Genomic DNA, 12649 nt, shown 5'->3' with positions numbered 1-12649 from the left:
ATTAAATAAGTTGGATAACTAATACTTATATTAATAATATATACGTTATAAAAGTATATCAAACACATAATTAATAATATAAAAAATTAATGCATATTATTTTGTCTAATGCTTCTGCGAAACCACCCCTTAGTCCTTTCGGTTACTGCACTATCTAGTCAACTTTCTCAAGTACACCTCTTCGGCACCGTCAATTTAATTTTTGTCACTCTATGCAAATAAACGACATGCAGACATATATACGTACACTTATACATGTACACACACATGTATCGTACGTTTCGGTCATTCCTTGTACTTAAGACAGAACTACAAGTAGTTTGCTACTAGTATTTGGCTTTTCATATAAACGTCAGTAGCGGTTACACAACTGGAATGTTCAGCGACGAGGATAGCGATTACCCCGAGAAATGTCGGAAGCGCCGCCGCTGTAGAATTCAAAACTATTATCCTCTGGTGGTTGTTCCTCGTCAAAAGCTTTGGGCCAAGGAAAGGGAGTGCGCGTGGGGGTCCGTTTAGTGGAGATGGAGTCTGCTGCCGCGGCAAGTCACACAGCAGCAGGTGCAAGGCCGATGATTGGAGCAATTTCTGTATCAGGAAGGCAGCGTGTAATGGAAGATGCAATTTCTATTCGACCAAATCTTTGCTCGCCGGAGATCAATAGCTGGCGACCAGTTGATTTCTTTGCTATTTACGATGGACATGGTGGACGTCATGTAAACCCTACGGTTTTTCTCCACCTACCTCTGTTTTACAGGGCGGAGCTACAGTAGTGGGTGCGGGTTCGGACGAACCCAGTGACTTTTTCCGGAACCCTATATTTGTATTGAAATATTTACTAAATTTATATAAATATATACTGCCGAACCCAATAACAAAAGGGGTCTTTGTTCAACGGTAAGAGTTGTGGGTTCGCTGGAACTGTTTGACCATTAATTTACATGCAACCAATTCATAGAGTTAGATTCACCATTTTTCAATAACTACTGCTGCTTCCGTGACCCAATTTATGTGGCTGTGTTTAGATTTAAAGGGTCAAGCGATTTTTTTCTTTAATTACGATCTAGCCTTTAATTATTTTGAATTATTAATTATTGTAACTTGTAATATTTTTTACATAATTTTTAAATATATAAAAAAAAAAATTAAAGAATTTATGTCCAAACTTAGTTGATTTTCGAAATTCACAACCGCCACATAAATTTAGAGAGAGGGAGTAGTCAAAATATTCTTTTTAAATTATTATTTGAATCTACAAATTGTTTTCTGGGAACAAATTTGAAACTATGAAGTTTGGCTCTTGATAAACTAGAAGTGACATATCTACTACCTGTTATGGTTGTGACTAGTGATGAAGGCAGGATTTTTAGGGGATTCAAAAGTTTAAAAAGTAAATATGCTAAGAAGTAGAGGGAATTTAATACTATTTATAATATTTGAAGTAAGAAGGCTAGGATGAACCTTCCGACCCCTAGCTATCTCTAGAGCATTAACGTACGCATGGTTAATAATTGCGTAGGTAAGTTACATTTAAAAAAAAGTTGAAAAAATAGGGAATAAATATCATACTTAAGGAAATAAACTGAAGATTGTACTTTTGAGAGTACATTACCATATGAGGCTTACTATCATATATTATGCCAATGCAGGTAGCTTCACTATGTAGCGAGAGGATGCATGTCATACTAGAAGAAGAGCTCAACGCAGACATGAGTGGTAGCAGCAGCTCAAGTGGTGAAAGACGACGACTATCAGAAGGGCAGAGGACGGAGGAGGCATGGAAAAGAGTGCTGAGAAGCTGCTTCCTGAGAATGGATGAGATGGCTTCATGCACATGTCCCGAGTGTGGAACTGTAGGCTACCAATGCGGCTGCCCACCGGACACCTTGAGCCTGACGGGCTCCACCGCCGTCGTTACAATTTTGACAGACGAAACTATCATTGTCGCCAACTGTGGTGACTTACGCGCTGTCCTTAGCCACGGTGGAAGTGCCATCCCTCTTTCTTATGATCATAAGGTATGTCTCACTCGCATGGCAGGACTGTAGTTATTAAGTATTTGTTTCCTTAACATTATATTAATGCAAATTACATTGAATTCTTAAAAGCATACGTGTTGGTCCTCGTTGGTCCTCGTAAGTACTCATAAATCAAAGCTAAAATGCATAGTCATGCAAAAGATTAATCCAGTTCATTAGTATTGCATATGTTCAAATACACGTATAACATGCCTTGTTCCTTTTAAGTACCCTTAATTAAATATACACACTTTTTGGTCCTTTTATTCATAAAGCACACTAAATGGTTAATGGTGCACCTAAGAAGAGCATGTACTAAGAGTGCTGTAAGTGTGATTCTGGTGTTTTATTGAGTTGATGGTTGAGCATGGCTACGTTCATGATTTACTGTCTGCATGCATTCTCTCCCTTGGGAAGTTTCAAGCTTAAGTATGGGAGTCTCCATTTATTTTTAACTCCATGGAGAACATCTGACGGTATCATGTAGTAGTTCACTACTCGAAGAAAATGATGTTCCCTACTCGAAGAAAATGATTTGTCCTCATTAAAAGTAACTTGACTTTGTTGCAGCCAGACAGACAAGAAGAACGTGCCAGAATAGAGGCCTGTGGTGGCCAAGTTGTTTTTGCAGATGGAGCACGAGTTGAAGGAATTCTCGCCATGTCTAGGGCAATAGGTAATTTATTTTTCCTTTTGCAAAACATGTTTCTCTATGCAATAACATAATTGCAGTTGTATATGGGAATATTACTTGTCTCTGTGAAAGCTTAATCTTGTCTTGCTAGATTATTGCTTCAGTCGAAATAACTCTTATAGAAACTATTGCATGTGCATTTTTTCTTTCTTAGCAGCATGCTTTAATTTCAAGAGTTAAGAATCCAGATTGCCTTTAGCATCACAAATGCTAATCCTTCTTCAGGCAACAATATTTATTTCTTTAAGGGACAACTGAAACCTTTTGTTATGGAGCAGTTTAGCTATAAGAAAAGCCTTACCTGATTCTTAACCTTGATTAAATTAAGGGCACATATCTTGTGTCATGCATGAAGAAAAGATTGGAGATAGAGAATATTGATTATCATTTAATGGTCGCGAACAGTGGGGCTAAAACACTATTATGGCAGATACAAGTGCCAAACTCATCCTAATTTATTGGGAAGCAATGGATTAGTTGTAGAGAGAATAGGATTAAACACCAATAACTATGCATCAGTCTCAAATAAGTGTGGTCAGCTATATGAATCTGACCATGTTTCTCCATTTAAGTTCATCTCAAGTCAACGTAGAGAGAAGATGATGTAGAGATTAAATGAATTTGGCAGTGTAACCATCATACATTTGAGGATTTGTATCTTTTCTAAGGTATGCAAAAGAGATCAATCAGAGATGTGTATGATGTGTGACAGAATGCTATTGTATACGTCCGTTCATTTAATGCAGCACATAAGACGTCAAAGTAGAAAAAGACTTGGGTAAGTCGGTGGTTTGGAGTTGTTATTTATGCATCAAAGTTGATGGGCAGCTTCCCAGTAAGGTTAGAGAAGGTCAAACTGGGAGCTATTTAGTGATGATTCAGGAAGAGGAATATGTTTCCATAAATGGATTTATAGTACTTTCCTAGATACTTGTTAAAGCTTTATCCGTGACGGAACAGTTTTACTAGAGGAGTGTGGTACCAATACCAACATAAGTCTTTAGTCTACTTTCCTTGATCAACCATGTTTGGATGCTGTGATATGTAAAGTGTACCAATAATACCAAGGGAAGTTGTAAGTGAACCAAAAGTCGTCTTCAATGACTAAAAGACCAGCTTCGGTGCAAATTTTATTGTTATTGATGTTTCATTTGCTTAAAACAGTTCTTATTTCCTGCTATGCTCATTGATTTTCCAGGAAAGAAGTGTGGGACCAATCCCTAAATAAAATAAACAATTAGAAAAAAAGGAAAAGGAAAAGAAAGATATGCGATTGGTTGAAATAATGAAGAGCGGGCTCCTAGAAAAGAAAGAGTTTGATTGGTTGTAATAAAGAAAAGTAGTGTGATGTAAACTTGGACGGCCGTAACCAATTTGCAATCTTGCAAATTGGCAAGTAGACAACAGAATAGATTTTTTGGCGAGCATTCATTCAACTATAAATAAGGGAAGATGTTGCCTCATTTAAACGCACCAAAAACAAAGAGAAGCTAAGCAGAAAGCAAAGCAGTGAGAATAATCCACATATTGTTATCTGTGAGATAAATAGTGAGTGACAGTATTATTGTAGTAATGTGTTTTAAAATAAAGAGTGTTATTTCTTTCGAAGTTGTAGTAGTCTCTTGACACTACTAAGTTGTAATATTATAGTGGTAATATTACTCCGCTCGGATATTGTATTTTACCCCGTTAAAAGATTTGATACTATTGTTACTCTCTTGTGTTATTATTATTTACCGTGGATATTATTCCTGAGCGGGATATATTTATTTTTCCAACAAGGTGGTATCAGAGCCATGGCGAATAATGATCCGCTATCTTTTCAGTACCCCCGTCTTACAAAAGATAATTATGAGAAATGGTGTCTACGTATGAAACCCATTCTTGGCTCTAAGGATGTATGGGAAATCATAGACAGGAGGTATGCAAAACCCGATAATGAGGAAGCTCTGCCTCAAAATGAAAAAGAGGTCTTAGCAAAGACGAGGAAGAAAGATCAACAAGCCCTCATACTCATCCACCAATGTTTGGATGATGCCATGTTTGAGAAGGTGACAGATGCTACCACCTCAAAGGAAGCTTAGGGGATTTTACAAAATTCTCTTCAAGGAGTTGACAAGGTGAGGAAGGTAAAACTTCAAACTCTAAGGGTTGATTTTGAAGTTTTTAAAATGAAAGAATCCGAATACATTTCGGATTATTGTTCAAAAGTGAAGGCTGTTGTAAATCAATTAAGAAGATATGGGGAGGACATAAAAGATGTCCGTGTGGTAGAAAAGATCCTTCGCACTTTAACACCTAAATTTAATTTTGTGGTGTGTGCTATTGAGGAGTCTAAAGATTTAGATTCTATGATGGTAGAGCAATTGGAGGGTTCTTTACAGGCCCATGAAGAAAAGATCAAGAGGAGACAAGAAGTGCCATTGGAGCAACTTCTTAAAACTCAGGCATCCTTTAAGGATTATGGAGGTGAAAAGAGTTATCGAGGAAACGGGCGAGGTAGAGGCCGTGGTGGTCATGGAAGAGGAAGAAGTAACGGTAACAACTTCAACAATGAAGTTAAAATCCACCAGACATTCAGAGGTCGTGATCGTGGACATAGAGGAGGAAGATGACGTGACTACTACCAAGAAAATAATGGACAAAAGTATGACAAATCCAAATTTGAGTGTTATAATTGTCATAAATTTGGCAATTACTCTTAGGAATATCGTAGCAATGTTGAAGAAAAAGCTAACCTTGTTGACGACAAGAAAGAAGAAGTTGAGTCAACGCTGTTGATGACACTCAAGGAAGAAGACAGGGATGATTGCAGCTCGTGGTATTTGGACAATGGAGCAAGCAATCATGTGTGGATGCAAAAAGAAGTTTGTGGAGATCAATAAAACGGTGAGAGGTAATGTGTCCTTTGGAGATACCTCAAATATTCAAATCGAAGGGATAGGTACGATTCTGATCTCCTATAAAAATGGTGACCACAAGTTAATTCAAGATGTTTATTATGGCCCAAAATTAAAAAGTAATATTTTGAGTTTGGGCCAACTTCTTGTAAAGGAATATGACATCCACATAAAAAATATGCATCTTTGGCTTAGAGATTCAAGTGGAATTCTAATTGCTAAAGTGCATATGGCTAAAAATATACTATTTTCTCTGAATCTTAAGACAATTGATGCAAAGTGTTTGAAGGCTAATGTGCAACATGAATCATGGTGTTGGCACATGCGATTTGGGCACTTGAATTTTGAAGCGCTCAAAACAATGGGAGAAAAGAACATGGTGCATGAGATACTATCAATCAACCATCCCAATCAATTGTGTGAAGCTTATCTTCTTGGAAACATGCAATGAGGAGTTTTCCAAAGGAGGTCATGTCAAGATCAACCAAACCGCTCCAGCTTGTTCACACTGATATGTGTGGACTAATCAATCCACCTTCCTTTGGTAAAAGTATATATTTTCTACTATTCATTGATGACTTTAGTAGAAAGACTTGAGTTTATTTCTTGAACCAAATAGCTGAAGCTTTTGCTGCTTTTAAAAATTTCAAAGTATTTGTAGAAAAAGAAAGTGGCTATGGAATAAAAGCTTTAAGGTCCGATAGAGGAGGCAAATTCACTTCAAAAGAATTTAATCTACTTTTGACAAGAGTGGGTTGCTCTAGTGGTAGGCACCCTCCACTTCCAACCAAGAGGTTGTGAGTTCGAGTCACCCCAAGAGCAAGGTGGGGAGTTTTTGGAGGGAGGGAGCCGAGGGTCTATCGGAAACAGCCTCTCTACCCCAGGATAGGGGTAAGGTCTGTGTATACACTACCCTCCCCAGACCCCACTAGTGTGATTATACTGGGTTGTTGTTGTTGTCAATCTCATGGAATTCGTCGCCCTCTAACGGTACCTTATTCACCTCAACAAAATGGAGTTGTAGAGAGAAAGAATCGAACGATTCTTAATATGGCTAGATGTATGTTAAAACCTAAAAATATGCCCAAGGAATTTTGGGCAGAAGCTGTATCTTGTGCACTTTATTTGAATAATAGGTCTTGCATTGTGTGACTAGGCTGCTTCGGGAGACAGTGAGGTTGTTCTGCTTGGGGAGTAGCCCGTCAAAGAGTCTTTCTATCTACCCTTTATGTTAGGGGAGCACTAAAATGCAACTTCGATCGGATGCGGGTATCAAATCCCGCCGCTGAGATGTCCAGCGGATTCCTGGGCCTTGACGAATGGCCGGCCACCTTTTACGTTAGAAGAGCAAAAGGCCCAGGGCATAGCAGGATGAACCAATGTGAATGAGTGTAAGCTTCGTTGCCCGAACACGATTGGTGCTGACCACACTAGGTGCTACCGTGGGGGCGATATCTGCTTTTGACTGATAGAAAGCATCTCTCTTTTGTCCCTCCTGACCGAACTCGCCAAAAAAATCACAATAGAAAAAGTTGTTCTTGCCGGGAGAGTAGCGTCGGAGACATAGAATGTTATAAATCAAATCCCTCAAAAAGCATGGGGTGGAAGAAAGCCAAGTGTCAAGCACTTGAGAATCTTTGGGAGCATAGTCTATGCTCATGTGCCACATCAAGGGAGAGTGAAGTTTGACGATCTAAGTGTCAAGTATGTGTTTGTTGGCTATGATACGAGTTCAATAGGCTATAAGATATACAACCCAAGTAGCGGCAAGATGGTGGTAAGTCGCGATGTTGAATTTGATAAAGAATTGGCATGGAATTAGGAAGCTCGGGAAGAAACTTCATATGAATTTCTTTCATATTTTGGAGACGAAGAAGAACCAGAGACCGTGGAACTTGTGCAGGATACAACTCCACCTTCTTCGCCAACCAATGTTACATCTCTTTCTTCTCAACAAAGTTCAAATGAGCAACCGCAAAAGACAAGGAGCATTCAAGAGCTCTATGATGGCACAGAAGAAGTTACTAATTTTGATTTTTTATATTGTCTCTTTGCTGATAGTGAATCAATGAACTTTGATGAAGCTGTTACAGACAAAAGGTGGAGACAAGCCATGGAGAAGGAGATCGAGTCAATAGAGAAGAACAACACTTGGGAGTTAACAACTCTTCTCAAGGGTCATCGTGCAATTGGAGTAAAATAGGTATACAAGACAAAGAAGAATGCTGATGGAGATGTGTAGAGATACAAGGCACGACTTGTGGATAAAGGCTACAAGCAAAGGCAAGGCATTGACTATGAAGACGTTTATGCACCTGTTGCCCGCATGGAGACGATTCGTTTGTTGATCTCTTTGGCGGCGCAAATGAAGTGGAAGATCTATCAACTAGACGTCAAGTCAGCCTTTTTGAATGGCTATCTTGAAGAAGAAGTCTATGTTGATCAACCATTGGGTTTCGTGATCAAAAACCATGAAGATAAAGTGTTGCAGTTGAAAAAAGCTTTATATGGATTAAAGCAAGCCCCACGAGCATGGAATAGTTACATCGACAAGTATTTTCAAGACAATGGGTTTACTCGTTGTCTCCGTAAATATGCTCTTTACTTTAAAGTTCATACTAATGAAGATATCTTACTTGTTTGTCTTTATGTTGATGATCTTATTTTCACGGGTAATAACCCAAGTTTGTTTGAAGTTTTTAAGAAAGATATGTCATGTGAGTTCGAGATGACAGACGTAGGGCTCATATCATACTACCTGGGCCTAGAAGTGAAGCAGATGAAAGATGGAATTTTCATCTCTCAAGAAAGCTATACGAAGGAGATCTTGAGGAAGTTCAACATGCTCGATTGCAACCCCGTGAACACACCGATGGAGAGTGAGACAAAATTGTCCAAGTTTGATGAAGGAGAAAATGTTGATCCCATATTTTTCAAAAGTCTTGTGGAAGTTTGAAGTACTTGACTTGTACCAGGCCAGATATACTCTTTGCAGTTGGAGTAGTAAGCCGCTTCATGGAAGTTCCTACCTCCACCCATTTGAAAATCACTCGAAGAATTCTTCGTTACCTAAAAGGTACGATTGACTTTGAGCTATTTTATTCTTGTTCTAGTGATTTCAACCTTATGGAATTTTGTGATAGTGATTATGCGAGAGATATTGATGATAGAAAAAGCTCAACTGGTTTTGTATTTTTCTTGGGTGATTCTGTTATTTCTTGGAGTTCAAAGAAACAATCCATTGTTACTCTCTCGGCTTGTGAATCTGAATATATAACAACAACATCTTGTACATGTCATACTATTTGGCTGAGAAGATTATTGAAGGAGCTCAATTTATCACAAATTGAAGCTACATATATTTGTATTGACAACAAATCCGCACAGGCACTTGCCAAGAATCCGGTGTATCATGATCGAAGTAAGCATATAGATACAAGGTATCACTTCATTAGAGAATGCATTGCCAAGAAGGAAGTCAAGCTCAAATATGTGAAGTCTCATGATCATGCTGCAGATATCTTCACAAAACCTCTCAAGTTCGAAGATTTTCAGAGGTTGAGATCAAGACTTGGAATGACCAAGAAAATTCAAAATTAAGGGAGAGATTTGTGGGACCAATCCCTAAATAAAATAAACAATTAGAAAAAAAAGGAAAAGGAAAAGAAAGATATGTGATTGGTTGCAACAATGAAGAGTGGGCTCCTAGAAAAGAAAGAGTTTTATTGGTTGTAATAAAGAAAAGTGGTGTGATGTAAACTTGGACGGCCGTAACCAATTTGCAATCTTGCAAATTGGCAAGTAGACAACAGAATAGATTTTTTGGTGAGCGTTCGTTCAACTATAAATAAGGGAGGATGTTGCCTCATTTAAACACACCAAAAAAAAGAAGCTAAATAGAAAGCAAAGCAGTGAGAGTAATCCACATATTGTTGTCTGTGAGATAAATAGTGAGTGGTAGTATTATTGTAGTAAGGTGTTTTAAAATAAAGAGTGTTATTTCTTTCGAAGTTGTAGTAGTCTCTTGACACTACTAAGTTGTAATATTATAGTGGTAATATTGCTCCGCTCGAGTATTGTATTTTATCCCGTTAAAAGATTTGGTGTTATTGTTACTCTCGTATATTATTATTATTTGTCGTAGATATTATTCCTGGGCGGGATATATTTATTTTCCCAACAGTGTTTATCAAGATTTCAAAGCTCCATTAGAGGAAACAATTTTCTTAATTTTTCAGAAGCCATTTAAGTGTTGGATAATCTGGTGTATGCATTTGTTTTTCAAATTCATCAGCGTGTTTATTCTTAGGAGTGACAAACAAGCTCTAAATATATCAATGATGCATCCTTTCTCTTTTTCTTTGCTATTATTTGTTATAGCTCACAACATGATTTGCATAAAACAGACAGTGGCGTAGCCACCCAATGGCAAGGGTGGTCAAGCACACACCCTTTATCAAAAATTTATACTGCGTATATAAGTTAAATACTATTTTATATAGTTATATATTATATTTTGAACACCCTTAACACAGTTGAGTGGGGCGTCTAAGGCTTCAGGGTGTTCAAAGTGAGGTCTTGTTTAGGGTTCAAATTTCTGCCCATTTTATTTGCTAAAACTAAACGGAGACCACCATGTGTGATCTATTTGATTCTCTTTCAACCTGAAAATTTTTCTAATAAAAAAACTCTTAAAACTTAAAATTTGTGTAGAAATAAACTACTAATCTTAAAAGTAGTTTTTAACTAAAAGTTATTTTCTTAAATATATTTTATAATTTAAAAGTCAAGCTCTACAAAAATTTCATCAACAAAAGCTCTCTACAAACTACAAATCCTCTCGACTCTTTCTTTCCTTTGGTTTTATGCTTACTTTTACTAGTAAAATTTCTAATGTTGTCTTTTTATTATTTTAATTTTGATTTATAAAATTATAGTTGTATTAATATTTTTATTGTTTAGGTAAATGTTGCGTAGTTTGATCTAAAAATTTTGGTACACCATTTATCGACAAAAAAAATTATTGACTTGTTTAAAGTTTGAATGCCCTTGACGAAATTCTTTACTATGCCACCGGATACAGTGGTGTAGTTTTCCCCATGCGAGAGTAACCCTTGATGAAACTGCATCTAGTAGTGGATACTATAATTGGAAAGTTTTAGATTTAAAAGGAAAATACAGAGCTCCTTAAAAGAAAAAGGAAAAGCCAGAGATGGTATTACACAAACCATTTTTTCCTTTTAGCTTAGTCTGTCAGAGGCACAATTAGGGGATATATACTGCATATACAAGGTCAAAACTATTTTGTTACGCATGAATAATAGACGTCGAATCCCCTTGGTTTCATCATATTTTTACTTTTTATATTTTTAAATTCCCTCAGTGAAAATTCGGGCTCCACCATTGTCCCCGACATACAAGTTGTTGAATTCATAATCACTAGATTTACATGAGAAGCTGCTTTTCCATTGTTTCCTTGAGGAAATGCTTCACGTTACCGTGCTTGGTGCATAGATCTAAATACTATTGAATATTACTCCTTTTATTTCTTATTGCAAACAGGAGACAATTATCTAAAACCGTATATGACATCCGAGCCTGAGATTACCTTCACAAAAAGGGAACCAGAGGATGAGTGCTTGATTCTTGCCAGTGACGGCTTGTGGGATGTTTTGTCAAGTGTAATGGCGTGTGCGGTGGCCAGAGAGTGTCTTCGAGAAGAAGAACATAGTTTCAGTCCTTGGGTAGAAGGTGTTGGCGAAGGAGCAATGTTTTCTTCACGAAGTGCATCAGCAGCAGCGCTACTTACTCGGCTTGCTCTGGGACGGAATAGCTGTGATAACATTAGCGTGATTGTGGTTGATTTAAAAAGAAATCACACTGTTCTATAGTTTCTAGAGTAAGGTAACTTCTTGACATGAACTAGTGTAACCAACCATGGTCAATGGAGAACATATGAGACATTTTAATGTATTTTTTCACCTAATAAAGACTGATTTTTCTATTTGAGATGCCTTTCAATCTGGTTTTTCTCTTCTATCTTCTAGATGATGATGTGATAGTCAGTCAATCTATATTTCAGGTTATAATCATGTGATACGACAATTTACTAAATGGGGTAATTTTAGTTCCTGTTTCTATAATAGATAAATTTGTTTACACAGTGTGGCACGTATGTACGGATTGGAAATGTTGTACATGAATTTATCGGCCCTAAATTATAAACATGTTCTCTGAGAATGTTAAAATTCATTATAAAGATATTTTTGATTTCCGTTGTTTCTCCCATGAAAAAAGCTACTCCTATGTAAGAAAATTATCATTACACAAACAATCGAAATCATGCAAGTGAGCAAAGTTAAAAAAAAATTTAGTTAAGTGGTCTGAACTTTGCACTTTTACAAATTTGGACTAGTGGTATGAAGTTTGAACTATTATAAAGTAATTTAATGGTCTAATTATTGAAATCCAGATTGGTGGTTAAATTTTCCATTTGAAGGATTCATTTTGATCGTCATATGTGTTAAAAGCTTAGATTTGAAGTGGAAATAATAATGAGCCTGCATGCAGTTTTATAGGCTACTCTATCAAAGTAATAGAACCATTTTGATTGAATTCTCTCTTTTCTTCACCGCAACATCCTTGGTAGCATTTCTAGTAAATGCTTGGGATTCAAACGGATCAAATTTGATTTGATTAATCAATTGAGAAGATTTTTCCATCTTAGGTTTATCTGTTTTTTCCCAGGTACATGAAGAATTATCCATTTCACAAAATCTTCACCTGAAGGTCCTGAACCGTCCGTACTAGGTCGAGTAGCAATTATCCACTGAGGCATCTTCCACCGTTCATCGTTGTCGAAGATTTAGTTATGTTCTCTCTAGCAGCTAAACTTTCACACACTTTAATATTGTACCATAACAAATAAAAGTGTGAATTTAAGTCTCATTGCCACTCATTACTATAAATTAGAAAAAATTCATGTGGTTGGCCCATGAAAGTAATCGAGCTGCACATGAGGGCCTTAGGAGTATGTC

At 37.1% G+C, this 12649-nt stretch overlaps 1 protein-coding gene across 3 annotated transcripts; it reads left to right on the top strand.

Annotated features, from left to right (window-relative positions):
- Nucleotides 1-218: 218 nt before the first annotated feature.
- Nucleotides 219-11616, top strand: LOC107769746 (putative protein phosphatase 2C 75). Of its 3 annotated transcripts, XM_016588983.2 has the most exons (4): nucleotides 219-728; nucleotides 1650-2018; nucleotides 2589-2694; nucleotides 11175-11616. In XM_016588983.2, exons 1-4 carry the CDS (start codon nucleotides 525-527, stop codon nucleotides 11501-11503), a joined length of 1008 nt encoding a protein of 335 aa, XP_016444469.1. In that variant the 5' UTR covers nucleotides 219-524; the 3' UTR covers nucleotides 11504-11616. The 3 variants fall into 3 exon arrangements, 1 of the variants encoding a protein (XP_016444469.1); XR_012708786.1 differs by lacking the exons at nucleotides 219-728; nucleotides 1650-2018; nucleotides 2589-2694 and adding an exon at nucleotides 8271-9715 and having other exon boundaries at nucleotides 11175-11312; XR_012708787.1 differs by lacking the exons at nucleotides 219-728; nucleotides 1650-2018; nucleotides 2589-2694 and adding an exon at nucleotides 8271-9666 and having other exon boundaries at nucleotides 11175-11311.
- Nucleotides 11617-12649: the final 1033 nt, after the last annotated feature.

The sequence above is a fragment of the Nicotiana tabacum genome, chromosome 4, assembly GCF_000715075.1.
Source record: "Nicotiana tabacum cultivar K326 chromosome 4, ASM71507v2, whole genome shotgun sequence".
Taxonomy (NCBI): Eukaryota; Viridiplantae; Streptophyta; class Magnoliopsida; order Solanales; family Solanaceae; genus Nicotiana; species Nicotiana tabacum.
The sequence above is the reverse complement of the archived record's forward strand: the minus strand, read 5'-3'. Positions and strand labels throughout refer to the sequence as shown.